Raw genomic sequence first — 20,717 nt, forward strand, 5'->3', positions numbered from 1 at the left:
AGAATTTACAGCGTAAGAGTGAAATTTTTTTCCCTTTTGAATCCTTTAATTAAATTTTAATTTAACTCCTTTAAATTTAGTAAGTCAATAGAATAGCAATTAACATTTTAAATCATGGCAATTCTTTGGATATTCACATTTTTTCTCCATTCTCTATATTTATTTTTTTTCCCAAAGAAACCTTTTATTTAAGGAATACCAATGTAAAACTTTCAGAATATACTGATTCTTCCCACTATACCTGCCCTCCCAGTTACACCACCACCTCTCCTCTTCCTCCCTTTCCCATTCCTAGTCCCATTCTCCACTAAGATTCATTTTTATTAACTTTGTACACAAAAGAAGAACACATACTAAGTGAAGAGTTCAACAATTTGTATGGAAAAAAAAGTTTCTCAATAGTAAAGACAAGGAGTGTTCAAATTCATTGCATCTTGAAGTTAATTTCACATTTTTTAAGAAAATTAACTTTAAAGAACCCAAGAATGATACTTTTGTGAGCACTTAGACATAATTATAATAAAACTCTTTGAGGACAGGGATCCTGCATGGAAAGTTAGTGCACAGTAATTCCTGTTGTTAACTTAACAATTAGCACTCTTATATATGACGTCAGTGATCACCCAAGGCTCTTGACATGAGCTGCCATGGCCATGGAAGCCTTTTGAATCCACAAACTCCATCAGTATTTAGACAAGGCCATAAGTAAAGTGGAAGTTCTCTCCTCCCTTCAGTGAAAAGTACCTCCTTCTTCGATGACCACTGGGGTCTCACCCACTGAGGTCCTTCATGCAGGACATTTTTTTTGCCACAGTGTCTTGGCTTTCTATGTGTGAAATTAATATCTGTTCATTTGATTATTATTTATAGCTCTTGTTTATATTCCTGCAAAACTAGATTCTTTATCCTTTTTATGTGTTGAACTCTTTATTAAGTGGAACATTAAACTTTTGATTATAATGTAAATTAAAAATTGGGTGGGAAGTATCATTATGCCCTTAAATTTGTATATATCAAATACATGAAATTTATTCACTTTATATAAATAAAGAATGTTAAATAAAAATTTTTAAATTCCATATTAAAAAAAGTTATCTCAAATTTCTTTAAAAAGTGAGGGAGAGAAGGAGAGAGACAGGAAAGGAAATGTTATAATCCCGGAATCATATGTTTGAACTACATTAAATCTGTTCTCTTTATGTGATAAACAAACAAAATATAACCACCAAAGGGTTGAATCAGTGACCCTAAATGCTGCATTAATGTGTGACTGTGTCAACAGTGGGGAGGGACAATTAGAACAAAACACATGAGAATAGAGTTAAAATGAATTAAATAAAACTGTGGCATCTCGCCATGATTAAAAATGTGTGAAAAATTACAAAAGAAGGAAAAGTAAATTATTTTAAAATATTATCTTTGTACAAGTAATAGGTAAATGAGTCACTACTTATATTTCTTAGATACAATGATGAATTTTCTTGGCAAAACAGTGGCTGCATACTATTGAGCAAGTATCCACGTAATGTTTTCTCTGATTGCAACACCAACTCTCTTGGTATATACACAGCACTCGGGCTTTGCTTGCTGAAATAGCACAAATATCTGCTCACACAAGTAAAATATAAAAATCTGCATTGACTTTTTTTTCCATTTTCAATTAACTTTATACACAGAAGACTTTATACTAAGTAAAGAGCTCAACAATTTGCACAGAAAAAAAAATTGCTCCTCTACTGTCAAGGGCTGTTTAAAGTGCACTGACATTTAATAGCACACTTTTGGGCTCTTGTCTCCAAAGACTATGAACCTCCTGTCTCAATGGGGAAGCTGTTAGGAAGAGGCAGTTCATTATGGTGAAAAGGGACCTCTGGCCAGAGGGAACAGGGTCCACATTCCAGCTGGCCAGCTCTCAGCAGGCGGGAAAGCAACTTAGCCTAGCATCTCTGAGTTGCTTGGCTGTTTCTCTTGTAAGAGGGAAAAAGCTGCAATCTGTTGCCTTGTAGCCTCATGTAATAATTTCTCAAAATCCTGACTTTATATCCATTTTAGGACTAAGAATTTCTCCAGCTCTGAACTGAATATAATCTTTAATCCTTGTTGTAATTCGTTTTTCACTTTATAAGAGATCACTGTGTAGTTCCCAGAGCCCAGTGTCTTTTCATTGCCAAAAACAGCAGAAGAATACAAAAATGGATTTAAAGTCAAGATTCTGATCCCTTTCATCAGCCTCTAATAAAGTAGTATTATGTAGACTGTGTATATCCCCAGTTACAATTATCTATCAAAAGATATAGCACTGAATTCTTCCTTTATTCTAATGAAAATCTACTGTGAGTGCTGTAAACAACTGAAGACACAGAAGAGAATTTAATCTTAGACAAATATCCTATTTCATGTATTACTCTACAAGCATGCATCAAGAGACAGCACTGTCTTAAAAAAAACACATGCCAATGAACATACTTATCACAGGTTCACAGTACAAAAGGATTAGCCTCTTTAATCAGAATGGTAGGGGTTTGATTTAAGTAAATTTCACTTTAAGAGAAGGGCAGACTGGAGTGTACTATAAAATGAGAGATTAATACACTCATTCAGCACTGCACAGTACTTCTGTTCCACAGGTTTGCATTATTCTGAAAGTTCAGCTTTTTGACGCTGAATAATTTGATGAATCCTCCTGTTTCCCTTTACCAGAATCTTTGTTACAGCCACATTGGGTTCCTAGTATTCTTGTCCAGGATACCAAGGTTAGCAGAGCAACAGTAACTTATGGGTGTCATTGGTGGTATAAGAGCAGTTGTCCACTTAATTAACTATCAAGAGACCTAGGGACTATACGGACCTTTAAGCAAAGGGAAACTTTGACCTGTTTGGACTACTGGGGTTCCTAAGTATCTTAGACAATTCCAAGCCATCCATGTGACCAGGGGATGAAGGATCAAGTTTGCTGTGGTTGTCTTCATCAGACATGAAGTGAGTCTAGTAGCCATTCTTTTCATTCATCCATTCAGCAAATCTTTATTTAATACCTCATATGGCAGATATTATTCTAAATGTGGGGGATTTGGCAATAATAAGCTGGGTCCCTTTGATTATGGCATTTTGTTCTAATGGAGAGAGAGCACAAATATTAATTCAAGAAGGTATATATTTATTAAGTAATGTGTAAATTAATATGCAAACTAATCACAATGATAGCCAATATGGTGCAGAGAAATGTAGACTGATACAAGTGTGAGTGAATGAGTTTGGGTATTCATGCAAAGCTTCCTTTATATCCATTTTAGGACTAAGAACTTCTAATTAACTGGGGGGAGGTGAGAGTTAAGGGGAGATCTGGCATTAATTAATTATAAAGATAAGAAGTAGTGGTAGAGTAGGCTTTGACATAGTGGTTAAGACACCAGTTAGGGTACCCATAGCCCATATCAGAGTGTGGGTTTGGGTCCCAGCTTCATTTCTAATTCTAGCTTCCCGCTAATGTGCACCCTACAAGGCAGCAAGTGAAAGCTCATGTAGGTGGGTCCCTGACACCTACATGGGAGAAAATGGTTGAATTCTGTCCTCCTCGGCATTTGAGGAATGAAACAGAGGATGGGAGTGCTCTTTTTTCATTCCTTCTCACTCTGCCTCTTAAAGAAATATATAAATAAATATTTTTAAAAGTAGTGGGGCAGGAATTTAGCCTAGTAGTTAAGGTACCTGCTTCCCTCTTTACAGTGCTTAGGTTTGCTTCCTAGTCCCCACTCCTGATTCCAAATTCCTGCTAATGCAGACTTTGGAAGACAAAGGTAATGGTGCAAGTAGTTGAGTTCCTGCCACCCACATGGGAACTTGGATTGAGTTCCTAGCTCCTAGCCATGACAGATATTTGGGGAGTGAATCAGTAGATGGAAGCTCTCTCAATTTGTCTCTCTGTCTGTCTGCCTCTCTCTGTCAAATAAATAAATGGGCATAGGCCACAATTTATTGGATAAAACTCCAAAAGCACAGGCAACAAATGCAAACATAGATAGGATTACATCAAACTGAGAAACTTCTACACAGCAAAGGTAACTGTCAGCAGAATCAGACAGTGAATAGAATGGGAGGAAATATTGGCAAGCAATTCATTTGATAAAAGATTAATATCCAGAATATATAAGAAACACAAAAAACTCAACTATAAAATAACAATCAATCCAGATAAGAAATGGACAAAGGATCTAAATAGACCTTTTCAAAAGAAATGCAAATGGCCACCAAACACATGTTAATATGCTCACTGTCACTACCCATCAGGGAAATGCAAATCAAAACCACAATGAAGTATCATTTCACTCCTTAGAATGGCTAGTATCAAAAAGACAAACCATAACATGCTGGTGAGGATGTAGAGAAAAGGGAACTCTTACACATTGTTGATGGTAATGCAAATTAGTACACTTTGGAGAACAGTATGAGGGTTCCTGAAAAAACTGTACAGTGGCTAAGACACTGTATGGGATGTATCATACATCCAAGTGCTGAATTGGAGTTTTGGCTCCACTACTAATTCCAGCTTGCTGCTAATGCACACCTTGGGAGGTAGCACTAATGGTTCAAGTAGTTGGGTCCCTGCCATCCATGTGGGAGGCTTCATTCTAGCCCAGTCAGCTGTTGTGGGCATTTGGGGAGTGAAGCAGCAAATGGGAGATAGCTCACTTGCTCTTCCTCTGTCTTTTAAATAATAAACTAAAAATAGATCACTATATGCCCCAGCAATGCCATTTCCAGGTATATAGCTGAAGGAAATGATATGGATATGGAAGCAATATTTGTATCCTATATTCATTGTAATATTACTCACAATGGCCAAAACCTGGAATTAATCTAGGTGTCCATCAGTGGATGAATAGATAGAGAAAATATGGTACCCACACACAATGGAATATTATTTGCAGCAAAATCAATGAAGCTGGAGATCTTTATAGTAAATGAAATAAAGACAAATACCATGAGATATGAAAGTTTAAAAATTATATGCATGTATAAAAGTGGTGGTTTATATATGTGCATATATATTTGCTTACCTGTATTTTATCTGAATATATATATATATATTTTTTGATAAATATATTTGATCTAATTACCAGAATCTGGGAATGGTGAAGTGAATGAGAATAGGTGGGAACTTTATAACGGGGACCAAAACCCAGTAGGGTGAATGTAATGAGTTTCACAGCAGAGTGGGATGATCATAGCATGCAATGAGGTTTTATGTTCTGTATAAAAACAGGAACAGAGGAGCTGCCAGGCTCCAAACACAAAGAAAATTGAAAGGTTAATTGCCTGGCATGATCAGTTTACCCTGTGTATGTGTGTTGAAATAGTATACTGTAATTCTTGTCAAGTCATTTATAAGGGAATTCCCCCTCCCACTAGAAACTGGCAGATTGATCAGCTGAAACCTTATAGGCCAGGAGTGAATGGGATGAAATATTCAAAATCTTCAAAGTAAGACACTGCCAGCCTAGCAAAGCTATCTTTCAAAATGAAAGAGAAATCAAGACTTTCCCTGACAAGCAAAAACTGAAGAAATTCCTTACCACCAGACTGGCCCTACAAGAAACCCTTAAGGGAGTCCTATATGAGAACTGAAACAAAGGTAACCAACATCAGGAAAGCACACAGAAGTACAAATCTCAACAGCAAAGCAGATTACACAAGAGAACAAGAAGAAAAATGAATTATTCCTATTTATTTTTAGTTTTGACTTTTCTCTGGCTTTGATTTGCTACATATTTAGTGAAGGGTTTTTTCACCTGTATTAGGATTATAGTTGTATAATTTTTTCTTATATTCTTCAGGTTTTGCTATCATAATTATGCTGGTGTCTTAAAATGACGTGGAAGGTGATCCTTCTCTATTTTCTGAAAGAATATATTATTGGGCTGTTGTTTCTGCTTTAAATGTCTAGTAGAATTCACTAGTAAAACTATTTAGACTTTCATTATTTTTAGGGAAGATGAAAGCATGAAATTAATTTTTTAAGTTACATGGGGCTATTCAAAATTTTTTCTTGGCATGCCAGTTTTCTCAATTTGTTTCTGAAGAAATATGTGCATTCCATTTGCGGCCAAAAAGCAAATGATATCAGTCTATTGAAGGTACATCTATACTCCTGTGTTTATTCCTGCACTATTCATACTAATTAAGAGACAGAATCAACCCATGTGTCATCAACCAAAGGATGGATAAATAAAATTCGGCATACATACTTACTGAATACTACTCAGCCTTATAAAAGATTGAAATCCTGTCATTTGTGACAATGTGGATGAACCCAGAGGACATTACGTTAGGTTGAGATAACCCAGGCACAGAAAGACAAATACCACATGATCTCCTTCATTCGTGAACTCTAAAAAAGTTGATTACATTCAAGTTGAGAGTAGAATGCTGGTTACCAGTGGGTATAGGAAGAGGGTTGATGGTGAGGGAACTGGGGAGAGATTAGTTGATGGGTAAAATGTTAGCTAGATTTGAGGAACAAATTCTGATGTTCCACTGCTTATTAGAGAGACTACAGTTAATAACAATATATTTTTCAAAACAGCCAGGAGAGGACTTTTAATGTCCTCACCCACAAAGAAATGATAAATATTTGAGGTTGTGGATATACTAATTACTCTAATTTGATCATTAGACAAGGTATACAAGCATAGAAACATCACCTTGTATCCCATAAATACATATGTACAATTAAATGTCAATCAAAAATAAACAGCATTTGAAACTCAAAAAAAAAAAGAAATAGTATACTGTACTTCTTAAAAATGTGCAAGTCTTACATGTTAGTCAAAAATTTAAAAATAAAAGAAGCAAAAGTAGTAAAACATGTGGAGTCAAGATCTCCTTGTGCCTAGCAGATGCAGAAATATCTGTTTCTGCATTCATCTAAACCCAGTGAGTGATTGCTCTGAGGACAGTGGGCTCCTAAATGACCTTACTATATAATATAGTGTTATTGACAAGCCAACATTGTCAACTAGCACATATGTGTGAACTCGGTTATGGAGTTGTCTGATAGTACTAACGGGACAGAAAAGGCAGTCAGTGAGGGCTGCCTGAAGAGACAGGATGGGGTGGACGTCACTGACAGAGACAGGGAGTAGGGCCTAGCAGCAGCAGTTCAAGAAGGTCAACAGCAGTCTGAGCTCTGAGCTTCCAGCGCTAAGTGAGTTCTTTCTTCACGCATCTTAGTGTTGGCACAGCCTCCCTAACTTCCTCTGTTGCTTTTGACTGTGCTCTCCGTACTTCCCCTAAGTAAGTTTTTCCAACTCACCTAAAGTCTGTTGCAAATTAGGTTGAAATCAAAAGGTACCAGATGCTAGCCTCCAAGCTTCACTGTGCCATAGGGGAAGAATATTATGAAGTGGTAGTGAGAGATAGGAACACAATAGCATCCTATGCATGGTTTTGTTTTGTTTTTTGTTTTGTTTTGTTTTTTCCCTGTGTACTTGATGGCTGATCTTGCAGAAGGCAGGATATCGGGAATCTACCTTTTAAAACACTGATGTCTGAAGGAGATAAGAGCTCCTGACACTAGAACAAAATTCAGACTGAAATAATCCAATGAAGTCCTGAAATTTTAGAGTTATAGATGCAAGCTGTAGTGTGAATGTTGACAGCCCATAAGGGGTCTGCTCAATGAAATGGCTTCAGCGGGGCCTGGGAGAGAGCTATCTGCAGGCTGAAATCAGCTACCAGCAGCCTCAATGGAGACAGAACAAAGAAAATGCAGTAGGGGGCAGGAACTGCAGAGAAGTAGCCAGGAAAGCATCTAGGAGGGATACTTGCAGGTGACAGAGTGAGCAAGGTCATGAAGATTGGCAACAAGCACAGAAAAGCTCTCCAAGAAGAATAACTTCTCTCAGATTTCTGCAACTTCCTAGAGACAGAGACTTGGGTCCAGGGTTCATAAGCCTAAAATTCTTCCTTGGCTGCCAAGGAGTAACCTTTGAGAATTAATTAATATCATCCCCATACTCACTCTAGGGCAGTGTGTTGGCAACAGCAGTTTGTTTAAACAGGTGGCCAAGTTTCTACCTATTTGCATGTTAGGGGGAGATGCGACTGGCCTGATCTCTAACAAAGAAAGGTGAGGAGGCATTTCCAGGGAGCAGAAATATCTGGAACCACATGTCCCTGCTGGCTGTGTGTGCTCACTGCACTGCTGCTCAGGCAAGGCCAGGCTGCCCCACCCTCACTAACTTAGAGAAAATCGGATGTCGCTGTGGTGCTGGTAGGGGGTATTAACAATGAGCTTCTAAAGAAGACGAGCCAGCATTTGCTGCCCTCCACCTGCATATTTGTAAGAATTTTTTTGTAAGAATATTTGCAGACATGTACATTCTGAGAGATGAAAGTGATAAGGATGCTTCTCTTCTTACAAACTGTAAATTTTTGCTAACACATATTCTTAGAAAGAAGCATTTGTTTTCAATGTATTAAAATTGACTGTCTCTAAGTACTGATATTGGAACTCGAATTCTGCTTATGTTCAAATGGTGCACAGTCATACTGTATTTCTTATTTCTACTTGTAAGCTTTTTTCCCTCTGTGCCAGCACACAGCATTATCCTAATGTATGACCAGTTTCACAGGCTGCCCTTACTGGTCTCTGTCATCTCCCTTAATTTCTAACCTTTAGCTGAAGACCTCTTCCCAGCTGTGCATACACACCTTCTCTTTGTCATCTCATCTGTGCATGCCTTTAAGTGCCATCTCTAGGCTGTCAACTTACAAATTTACTTCTCTACTCCAAATTTCTCACTTAAACTCAAGATCTATCAATCTACCCACCTGCTTGGCCTCCGTTAGCACTATTACTTCCTTAACGTCATCTAAATCATCTCCATCCCAATTATGAGAACCTCATGCTTCAAGCCAGAAACATGGGGGTCATTCTTGCCTCTTGCCTTTCTCTGAAAGTTGCATTAAATTGTCAACGAATACCCTTGGATTTGTTTTTAAAATGTTTCCAGAATGTTTACTGCAGGTGTAGCACAGCAGGTAAGACACAACTTAGGCCACCAACATCATGTATTAGAGTGCCTGGGATTGAGTCCTGCCTCTACTTCCAATCCAGTTTCCTGTTAGTGGGTACCCTGGGAGGTAACAGATGATGGCTCAAGAACTTGGGTCACTGACACCCTGTTGGGTGACCCATATTGTATTCCTGGCTCCTGGCTTCAACCTAGTCCAGGTCCAGATGTTGCAGGCATTTGGGAAGTGGACTAGTAGACCAGAAGATTCTCTCTCTCTCCCTCTCTGTGTCTCTCTCTCTCTGATTCTGTGTGTGTGTGTGTGTGTGTGTGTGTGTGTGTGTATTGCTTTTCCTTTAAGTAAATTTAAACCTTAAAAAATATTTCCAGAATCTGACTACTTCTCATTTTCTCAACTGGGATCACTGTGGCCCATCATCTCCTACAGTCTGCTGTATTAGCCTTCTCATTCCTCTCCCTGCTTCTGCCCTTGACCCAACTAGGCTCTCTGCAATTCAGCAGCCAGAGTGACTCTGTAAAATGCAGGTCAATTCTGGTCACTTCTCTTTTCAGAGCCCTCCAATGACTTCCTATTTCACTCAGATTGAAAGTCACAGTTCTTGCAATGGCCCATACAACCTGCATCTTCTCCACCCCTCCTCCTACCATTCCACAACCTCCCTCCCTTCCAGGTACACCGGTCACTTTCTTGTTCCTCAACACAATCTGTATGCTCTGCATCATGGCCATAGATTTCCATTTACCAGGATGTACTTCCCCAGATATTCAGATGGCATTTTCCCAAATGGCATCTTCTGTTCTGACCCTTCCTTGACCACATTATTTAAAGTTATGATTAATGGACTAATTTAGTAATATCTTATAGGCATCCTGTCTCAATAAATTCAGTTGTAGTAGAAAATAGCAACCACTATTAGCATGAATGAAAGTGAAGTTGCTGCTGAATCCTGGCTACATCACCAACTAGCCAGTGAGCTTGGGCAACTTGATTTTTACCCTTGAGTTGACCCTCATTTGAACAGTTGAAATAATTTCCTATCCATTCACAAGACTTGACGAGATAATGTATTATAGACAATAGTAAGACATGCAATGTAGCCAAAGCAATAAGTGTCTGAACCTCTTTTCCTTCTCCTAAAGAATGAAAATGGCTGCATGAAGGAGGAGATTGTGACCCTAGGCATTCCTGAAAAGCTTACCCTTCAGCCCACAGAGGCCACACATGGCTGCAAACACTGTAGATTCCATTTCAATGTTCCTGACTCCAGCTTTATATGCTCTCTTCAAGTAATCTAACTTCTTTTCTCTGGAAAAAGAGCACAGTGCTCCATCCAGTCGGCCTTGACCTGAAAGACAGGAGAACATGTAATGACTTGCTGCTCACTGCAATTGCAGGGGAACCAACCGTAGGCTTGCTGTGGGCCACCAGGCTCTCTGATCTGTCTAGCCCTTGAGCCTGCTCCTCAGGTAAGATGAACCTATCACTTCCTATCAGAAGACTGTGGAGGTCGGCGCCGTGACTCACTAGGCTAATCCTCCGCCTTGCGGCGCCGGCACACAGGGTTCTAGTCCCGGTCGGGGCGCCAGATTCTGTCCCGGTTGCCCCTCTTCCAGGCCAGCTCTCTGCTGTGGCCAGGGAGTGCAGTGGAGGATGGCCCAAGTGCTTGGGCCCTGCACCCCATGGGAGACCAGGATAAGTACCTGGCTCCTGCCATCAGATCAGCATGGTGCGCTGGCCGTAGTGTGCTGGCCACGGTGGCCATTGGAGGGTGAAGGAAGACCTTTCTCTCTATCTCTCTCTCACTGTCCACTCTGCCTGTCAAAAGAAAAAAAAAAAGACTATGGAGCAAATCTGTGCATAGCTCAAGAAATGCACGTGTATGGCGGAGTGTGCATGACTGAGAGTCCTACTCCCGAGCCAGTAGCCACCAAGTTGCTGTAGCAGCCAGTGCTGTGCCCAGGGACATCACGAATTGGGCAGGAAGGCGTTGGGAGAGCTGCCCTTTGGGGCTCCTCCAGCACCTGGGGGTTGGCCCAGGGTTAAGTGCTTGGGGAGAAGAGGTGTCAGGCCTCAGCAATGCTCCTAAGCTAATGGAGGGTGGGGACAATGAGTTGGACACTGCAGCTATCTTTATGACCCTTGGCACAGGGAAAGCTACACAGAGATTACTAATCTGCCTCCCTCTCAGTTCTCTGTGACCATACCCTTCTTTCCAGGTTGCTCCCAGTGCCTGTCATTACTTAACTTCCCCCTGCATCCCTAGTGGGAACAGAGGAGGTGGAGGAAAGTCCAGTGGTGTTAGTTCTCTTGCACTTTGCATGCACTTGGAGATGACCTTTTCTCCCGTCCCCGTCCCAGGGAGGGCTCAGACTGAGGCAGGTGGGAGTGCGGGGGGAAGAACATTGTGCTCATCTTCTATTGACAGAGTCCTCTTCTGGGCTCCCTTTCCTCTATTCCCTCCCACTTCCTCCATCTTTCATGTCACCAGCACTCTGGTGGCTTGCTCTTCTCTATTTTCTTCTCTTTGGCTGCCTGACAAGGGTTCTCTGTACAGATTCAGGGCCAACCATCCCAGAGACAAGCAGATTAAATCAGAGAGAAGGGGGCTGCTGGGTCTGAGGGGAGCAGCTCATCTCACCTCCAGTGAATGTAGCTCACATGTGGACCATGGCTTGCTAGGGCTGCCATGCATACAATAATTTTATTTTTTCAGGTGACATTATTCCTAAAGCCAAATACTGTGAATTTCCATATGAAAGTTCCAGAAATTATAAATATTGGCAAAATTATTCACATTTTGGATAATACTATGCAGGTCAGAGGAAACACCAACTCTATCAGGCTGCCCTTTGCAAGCTCTGGCATAAATACCTGGATGGGTGATCTCCAGAAGGGATTCTAGGGACCTAGAATAGGGGATCTCAATTCTCTCAGACCCAATAGCCTTCCTATCTTTTTTTTTTTTTTTTTTTTTTTTTGGATAGGCAGAGTTAGACAGTGAGAGAGAGAGAGAGACAGAGAGGAAGGCCACTACTACCAGTGTGCTGTGGCCGGTGCCCTGCGCCGATCCAAAGCCAGGAGCCAGGTGCTTCTCCTGGTCTCCCACGTGGGTGCAGGGGCCCAATAACCTGGGCCACCCTCCACTGCCTTCCCAGGCCACAGCAGAGAGCTGGCCTGGAAGAGGAGCAACCGGGACAGAATCTGGCACCCCATCTGGGACTAGAACCCGGGGTGTCAGCGCCGCAGGCAGATGATTATCCTAGTGAGGCGCCGCGCTGGCCAGCCTTCCTATCTTATAATGAATATGTAGTAAAAACCTTCTTCACTAACCTGAAGTGAAATATATACATGATAAAATCTATCTCTGTATGTAATTTTTGAAGAGTCAATATAATACTTTAGGTTTGGTCAAAGGAAAAATGAAATGAATTTATAATAAAATAATATGGTATTTGGTACGAAGATAGCTGCACAGCAAGACCTCCAGAATGCCTCCCAAGGCATGGTGCCATCCCTGGGTAGAGACCAAGGCCCATCCTTGAACGTTTGTTTTTCTTGGCCCTACCCCTGGATAGCAAAAGCTGCTACTGGGAAGTGACCTTCAGCATGTCTCTTAGGGACCCTTTACTCATGCCTCAGGATTAAAAGCATTACTTGGGGATAACCTTGAACCTGTGGGATGATGTTCCTCCAGACATTTCTTCCAGTTTCCTAATCCCCACTCTTTCCTGGGTGCCAGATTCTCTTTGAGATAAATGTGAATGACAGAAACATAGCATCATCACCAATTTAAGCTAAAGGCATAAAAAGAGATATGATTTTGAACATCACTCATTGCATTTTTAGTATTCCATTTGTTCTTAAAGGATTAAGGCTGCTCTCAAGATACATTCTTTCTGTGAGTGTTTCTCTGCTGCCTATTAGCTCCTTATGTTCCTACACTTTAGAGAAATAAAAAGGCTGTTTCAGTTTCTTCATTGATTCACAACTATTCATCTTCTAAAGTGGGGTTTTTAATATAAATTATGGGTTGGAATAACAAAGAGTTGCTGGCATTTTGCTCCAGACTTTATAAATTATTCTCACCTTCATAAAAATCATAGGTACACATTGTGTGTCCAATGAGGGTTGGGAAGTCGGGAATTTCTTTGCTACAGTTGAATAGCTCTTCAGCCAGTTCCTTGTCGAGTTCAGTACTTCGGGTGACAATCTTGTCCAAGATTACCTGCTCAAACCGAGGCTTGAAAAAAGAGTCCACAGCTGTGTCTGTTATTACAACAGAGCCGGGCATGATCCCTGCAACGTGGAAATAAACAGATGATGATGGCGAGTATCATTTAGAATTTACTTTGACATGCTATGGAACACATTCTGCCAACGTTAATTAATACAAGTTGCTAATGATTTTCACTATTTTCATCTTGAAAATTCTTTCCTTTCCCAAATACAATTAACTAACATTCAGAACAGGCATTTATACTTACTGTCTTTCCAGATTCAAATTTACAATGTGATGGGGTTTAGATTTCAAGACAAACATGACTCTTGGACATGCAAATTAGTACCAGCCTTCTGGGGCTCAAATTTGAATAAATTAGGTCAGGAATAAACTAAATGAGTCTGCCAGCAAGTAGCTTTCACAAAATGATGTGACTACTTGATATTTAATCTTCTCTGCAACTCCTTGATTACTATAATTTCTTTGCATCTATCTCTATCCTCTCTTCCTTCAGATTCTCATCACATTCACTCCCTCTCCCCCTGACTGACTCCATGTAAATTAAGCCTCTTGGCTGACCTTCCATTGCTACAAAATCTGGCTTCCTTGGAGACCTCAGGCTCACTGGAGAAACCATTTTCTGCCAACTGTTTTCCTCTCTGGAATGCTCTCTCATCCTCCCTAACACCTTTTCATGAGACTAACAGCAACTCATTCTTCCGGTATCAGTGTAAGTAACTTAATTTTTTAAGATTTACTTGTTTATGTAAAAGGCAGGGTTACAGAGAGAGAGATTTTCATCAGATGGTTCACTCCCCAAATGGCCACAATGGCCAGGGTTGGCCCAGGCTGAAGCCCTGAATCTGGAATTCTATCTGGGTCTGTCACATGGATAGTAGAGGCCTAACTACTTAGACTAGCTTTCTCTGTTCTCCTAGGCAATTTGGCAAGAAGGTGTATTGAAAGTGAAGCATCTGGGACTTGAACCCATGCTCATGTGGGATGTCAGCATCACAGGCAGTGTATTAACCCACTGTATCACAGTGCCAGCCACAAGCCACTTCCTTTAAAGGTGTGAATCCATAGCAGAAGATCAAAAAAACTTGACACAGTTTGCATTAAACTTCCCCAGGCCCAGGGTTGACCCAAATTTTGATCCATTTTGATTTCTATTTAGAGCCTGACTAAGAAGATGTATCTTAATAATGCCTTAGACTGTCTCCATCTTAGTGCTCACCATGAGTTTTACAGCTACCTACCTAATTATCAGCTATAAATTCTAAGGCAAGAACACTAGCGACTCACTGCTGTCTCCGAGGGCTAGCACTGTGCCTGTCATAATTATAAATGCTCAATGATAAAATTACTGAATGAGTGAATGATTCCATAGAGATGCCAGAGAGGACAAGACCACCAACCATATTCTATGAGCCAAACCCCACTGGCCTTTGTAAATAAAGTTTTATTGGAACACAGCCTCACATTCATTTACACACTGTGTGGTTGTTTCTGAGCTACAGTAGCAGAGATGAGGAGTTGCAGCAGAAACGGCATGTTCTGCAAAGCCTAAAATATTTACTGTCTAAACTTTCACAAGAAATGTTTGCCAGCCCCTGTTATACAGCCTAGCCTTATACTTCTGGGTGCTATAAATTTTGATATTCATCAAAGTAGAGCTAATTACAGATTACTCTAGAAGATCCAGCTAGAGACCAACAGTGGCCTCTGAGGATATAGCTTTAATGGGTAAGGTACTTTTAAAATAAGCTAAATAAATGACTCCTTGAATTGTTCACAGTGTCTTAAGTAATAGGAAAGTGATTGAAAAGGAAGCTGAAAATGTGTGAGTCAAAAGTAATGTTATTCTGGGGCCAGGGCTGTGGCGAAGCAGGTTAAAGCCCTGGCCTGAAGTGCTAGCATCCCATATGGGCGCCAGTTCTAGTCCCGGCTGCTCCACTTCTGATAGAGCTCTCTGCTATGGCCTGGGATAGCAGTGGAAGATGGCCCAAGTCCAAGTCCCCGGAAGAAGCTCCTGGCTTCAGATCATCACAGTTCCGGCCGTTGTGGCCATCTGGGGAGTGAACCATCAGATGGAAGAGCTCTCTCTCTCTCTCTCACTCTGCCTCTCCTCTCTCTGCGTAACTCTGACTCTCAAGTAAAAAAATAAATAAATCTTTTTTTAAAAAAAGTAATGTTATTCACATGCTATCCCAATATTTGGATGTAATAGAGAGATTTATGTCACAAAGTCCCTCAAAGACCAAAATATTACTTAATAAAGTATTTTGTCTTTATCAAGATGTGTTGGTCCACTTAAAGAGTAATCATATTAGCAAAGAAATAAACTGTACTGCTTTCATCTCTGCAACTTAAAACAAAACAAAGCAAATGTAGTTTATTGATAATATTTGACTTATTAATGAAAACAAAAACTTCAAAATGAAAGTGTCCACACCAGCCACCATTAATCAGCCACCATTCATAGACCCTCCATTGTAATCCTGGTTCTATTTATGTGCTATATGTGTCAGGTTGCCATGAAACCAAAAACCTTGACTAGGAGCTGTGTGGTCCACAAAAGTCATTGTCTGTGCTGGGCATTCATTAACATCAAGTGGCAAACACAAAAGACAGTGTGGTTCAATGCATAGGTGTAGGTCCAATGATTATAGACAGATCCTTGTGTGTCCCACTGATTAAGAATTATTAGCAACCTTAATAATGTTTTCTATTCATCCTCAAATGTATTGAGGGGATACTCTGATTATTTAGGGATATTGTTGAGTATCAAGATACCAGGTCTAACTCTGATTGCCAATATACTCCTTTCTTCTTGGCTGAACATCCATAAATGTTTTTCTTTCTCCCATGTATGAGGGTCTTGCCTAGATTTTATTCCCAGACACAGCTGTGGAGAGGTCATAATCTTTTCAAATATGTCTGGTTCTTGTGACATGTGTCTTAGCTGTCTGTGACTCTGTGATTTGGACACATCACTTCTTTCATCCTTGTTCTTTGTTTTAGGATTTCTAATGTTCTTTGTTGCTCCAAAACTGTGTAATTCTAAGACCACTTCTTTTCCAAAATGCCAGCCCTTTTTATCATGCCCATTCAGTCCTGTCACTCTATCAAGCAAACCTTCCGGTTACAATGCCCTGTCTGTATTTGTGTTTAATGACATGGTCAAATTACCTCCTGACAAGATCTTCTCTTTAAGAAAAGGCTGCAGAAGGAGCTTTGCTTAAAACCTTATCTCAGCACAGTCTGGAAGCATAAACAAGGCCACTCTAAAGCTGATTGACCAGTCAAGGAATGAAGAGAAGTGGGGAGGCTGGGGGAAGACCCTAGGAAGCATCACTGGGCCTTCTCCAGAAACCTAGACTGATTTCTTTCTGGTGCATTGAGGAGGAAAAGATACAACCAAGAACATGGAGGTAGTCACAGGGAGGAACTAAGAACAATGTTTTTCTAAGAGCAATGAGATCTGCTTGTTTAGCAGATAAAATGGGAAGATCTGTGTTTTTTTTTTTTTTCATTTGAACATACTTGTTTCTGTCACTATAAAATTCTTAAGCTTTAAAGCTAACTCTGACCCTCAAGACATTTTTTTCTAGCAATTCTAGTCTTCTCCTAATGAACACCTAAGATCATCTGAGCAAGAGGCAGTTGAGTCTCTCTGCCTGGATTTCCATGAAAATAAATAAAGAAGAAAATGGGGAAAAATCAATATGAGTAGATTTCCTTAAATTTTTGAGTCCAGCTCCTGATGCTTTTCAGCCCATCTGGTTTCTTCTGAGTATGATGGTGTATTTTGAATGAACATAAAAATGTGCATAAGAATCACTCTGTTTTAATAATAGAAATCAACATGCCTCACCTATTCCCCCTGAGGTCCCAATTCTGATGATGGTAACATCACAGCACCGTGCATGGTGAAGTAGTTTGATGAGTTCATGAAGCATAATAGAAATAGAGGGGATGCCCATACCGTGCTACAGAGAAAAGAAAAAGTCATTATACATCTCACAAGCTGATGCATAGAAAGGACATATTTTCTTCCTTCATTACAAGTTAACAGCCCTTGGATAAATTTGCATAATCATTATGACTTTGCCAATGCTGAGGAAAATGTAAGTCATCTCTAAGTGACGCCGACACAACACGCTGATGGATGTGTCCATCTGTGAGGATCAGAGAGTGGCATCCTGCTGCCAGCTAGACTGGGTCTAGCCCTCATCATCAAGAGCAGAAGGTGAGGATGGCACCATTCACAGGTGTGCCAGGGCAGTGCTGTTTCTCATCTCCCCACTGGGATTCTGACAATTAGCTTTTGAAAAAATTGCTTTTTGCAAGATTGACTATTCAAGGAAATACATAATTTTGTTTGTCATCTCACCACCATGTTAAATTGAATGGTAAATTCAATCCCTTGCTCTCATGTGACCTTGTCATTTGCCACTAATTCTGTGTGAATTCTGAAAGGCACTAGGGTAGAATGTGGATTACACCCCCACCTAACAACTGGAAGCTTGTACTGAATGTGGAGATTAGTTTAGGTTGCTGCAGATTGTGACTGTAGCCTTGGTTTTCTTCAGCATTTAAAACAGAGGAATCAACATCACCAGAATAGGAATCAACACAGGCTATAGGATCTGGAAATACCTGCTGTTTACACACAAGTATTCTTTAATAATTCTCCAGAAAGATCTTCCATGCTGTAGTCTGTAAAAACTGAAACTGAGCTTAAATTGGTGGCTCTGCCATCCCTAACATTACAGGCAAGTCAAATGTATTTCTCAGTGTATTTCATTTTAGGGCACAAAGATTTTGGAACACCATTGAGCCATGTTCATGACATTTTCACCTGGGTTCCTTCCATCTCACCACTATCAATGCTAAACTATGGAAACTTTGAATCTCTGAGTTCCTGTTGCCTATGCCCTGACTTCAGAATGCATTGTAAGCCTCTTGGAATCAGGGCTTAAAGTTGTATTGATTTGCATGTTCAGGATGAATAAATCTGACTCTGCAACTAATGAATAAATTCTCTAAGCATTATTTTCCTCAACTGCAAATTAAGAGGATGAGTTTATTTAATTTACTAAATTCCTTCTAAATCACTTGATAAGCTTATGATTATCACTTTTGCAATGTGGTAAAATGAAAAATGGACCTTGTGTACTTCTGCTAAAGTCATGCAGCCTCTCTTTTGTGTACACACACACACACACCCCTGTAGTAACTGAAGAGGAAGAACTTCAAAGAGGTCTGCTTTGGGAGCTTGCCTTATAAGGTTCCCTTGTAAATGGCTAACCGTGGCATGATACATATTTCAGATCTTTTTTCCTGGTAGGACAGCAGAATCAGTCTGCTGCTGCTTTTATATCTTTACTCTGGAGTTTTACTGCATATTTATGGTAGTTTCACATTTTTATAAATCTTACATTTTTGTCTGCTCTCATTTCCTGTGCAAAAGCAGACCAACAATCTATAAAGTCCAGCAAAAGTTAGTAAGTCAAGAATTGCCAAGCTCAAAAGATAGTCACCTTTCTAAGGTAGATGCTCTGTAAATGTTTATTGATGAGCAAATGAATGGATTCTCCTTTGTGAGTTCAAAGAAGGTTTTGGTACTGTTTGCCAACAGGAGAGGTCAATGTAGCTGCCCATTGGCATTGCATGATTTTCCCTTCTTTATCCCAGGCTTCCAGCCATGATCACCCACAAACCGTCATTGGGTACTACAGGCTGATCATGGCTGGTGGCTGTTCTGTGGTGTAGGAGCTGCCTACAAATCAGCTCCTTAGAATCGTTTCACCTTTGCAGGAAGCTCTCCACCTGTCCCCTGCCATGCCTGCTATGCCCTTCAGGAGAGTTGCAGTGTCCACATGTGTGATGGACTCAGAGCTACTGCTTCAGGATAGAGCTCCATGCAGACAAACTAAGAACATCGTTTAAGTGTGTATGCACTCTTGAAGTGCATGCCACTCAAAGTCCAAGGAAGAAATAATCTGTATGTGCCCTAAACTTGCAAATAATTCTGGACACTCTGCTGGTCTGGTGACATTATAAGGGCCGGAGAGCCATTCACAAAAAACTCAGTGGAAATGTATTACATGTTTTCTATTGTGTTAAACAGCACTCCCTGCTCTATAATATGGAGAAGGGAAGGTGTGAGCATGGGCAGGAGGGAGTGTAGGGTAGTAAGTATCATTATGCTCTTAAATCTGTGTATCTGAAATACATGAAATTTGTTCACCTTATATAAATGAAAAAAAATTTAAATAAAAAAAATTAAAAATTGGCCCCCATGTACTAAAACTCAACATTTCCAAAGCTGGATAAGGGATAAAGGAGAAAAAGTGCTAGGAGTGGAAGTAGTGGAAGTTGGGTGGCACTGGGGGACAAAGGGAAGTGGAAGAGTTAATTATAAATCAGAGAGGGGGAAGACTTCGAGGGTTCCCCCAAACTATATGATGACTAATAAAGAAAAGAGGGCATTGCCGACTTGTGTTCTGCCCTGGGGACTTTTTCCAATAGCAAATGGCCTACTCGCACACTTCATTAAATTGTATAAAAAAGCACAGCACAACAGAGAAGTAAAGAACCCCTAAGCCCAGCAGTTCCCACTATGCTCTGTAGCTGAGATGCACCCATGGCTACTTACACTGATGGAAAGCACAGGACCGGCTTTGTACATGCAGTATCTGTCTGTCCCAGCACAGATGTCTTTCATGTCTTCTCCACTGTCCTCCAACCCAAGCTCCTTGTGCATAAACAGTGCAAATGCCTTCATTCTGTTGGGGCTTCCACCGACACAGACAAACTGTTAATAAAAATGATTACCTGCTGTCATAGCAGTTGGGATAAAAACCAAGGTTTAGCTTTAAACTCTGATGTTTTTATTGCATTTCTAGTGAAGTTACTTAAGATTATGTGTAGATGTTATGTGTTATGTTCATGAATTAGCTAATTTGCATCATTAACCTATAAATAAGGCAATCAAATGCAGAATTAGTAAAGACAATCACAAAATCTAAGTAAGTGTTAATATTATTCAGGGGGGTATTTAATGGTGTTTTTGTTTACAGCAAACACCAGTTGGCATCTTACATAGATAGCAGCAGCCTAATGTTGGATGTGAGCACAGTGTATGCAGAATGTATAAACACTGAGAATGTGGTAAGTAACGTGAAAAAAAGGGAGAACCACTAGTGTCAGATATGTTTTCTAATTCAATGCCCTCAATCATAAGTTTTCTTTGTAAAATATACTATATAACTGAAAGCTTTGGAGGAATCACATCAAGATTTCCAGAGTCTCATTCAAAAGAAATTCTCATGGAACAAGCCTTATTATAAATTTGGGATCTCACTGCGGTACTACATCAAGTCCAGTGATTTGATTTTGTTTTTGTTTCATTAACATTTTCACATCTCTGAAATCAGGATAGGTGTTGCTGTCA

General features: G+C 40.2%; 1 protein-coding gene across 1 annotated transcript in view; it reads right to left on the bottom strand.

Moving 5' to 3' along the window:
* Positions 1–20,717, bottom strand: part of UPP2 (uridine phosphorylase 2) — a 65,464-nt gene that overhangs the window by 23,718 nt on the left and 21,029 nt on the right. Inside the window, exons 3-6 of the mRNA XM_008258604.5 lie at positions 19,920–20,078; positions 17,133–17,247; positions 13,123–13,332; positions 10,235–10,381 (exon numbers count right to left, since the gene is read on the bottom strand). Of these exons, the coding sequence (XP_008256826.2) occupies positions 10,235–10,381; positions 13,123–13,332; positions 17,133–17,247; positions 19,920–20,078 (631 nt within the window). The remainder of the gene's footprint in view (positions 1–10,234; positions 10,382–13,122; positions 13,333–17,132; positions 17,248–19,919; positions 20,079–20,717) is intronic.

The sequence above is a fragment of the Oryctolagus cuniculus genome, chromosome 3, assembly GCF_051225735.1.
Source record: "Oryctolagus cuniculus isolate XC-2025 breed Fujian yellow rabbit chromosome 3, ASM5122573v1, whole genome shotgun sequence".
Lineage (NCBI taxonomy): Eukaryota > Metazoa > Chordata > Mammalia > Lagomorpha > Leporidae > Oryctolagus > Oryctolagus cuniculus.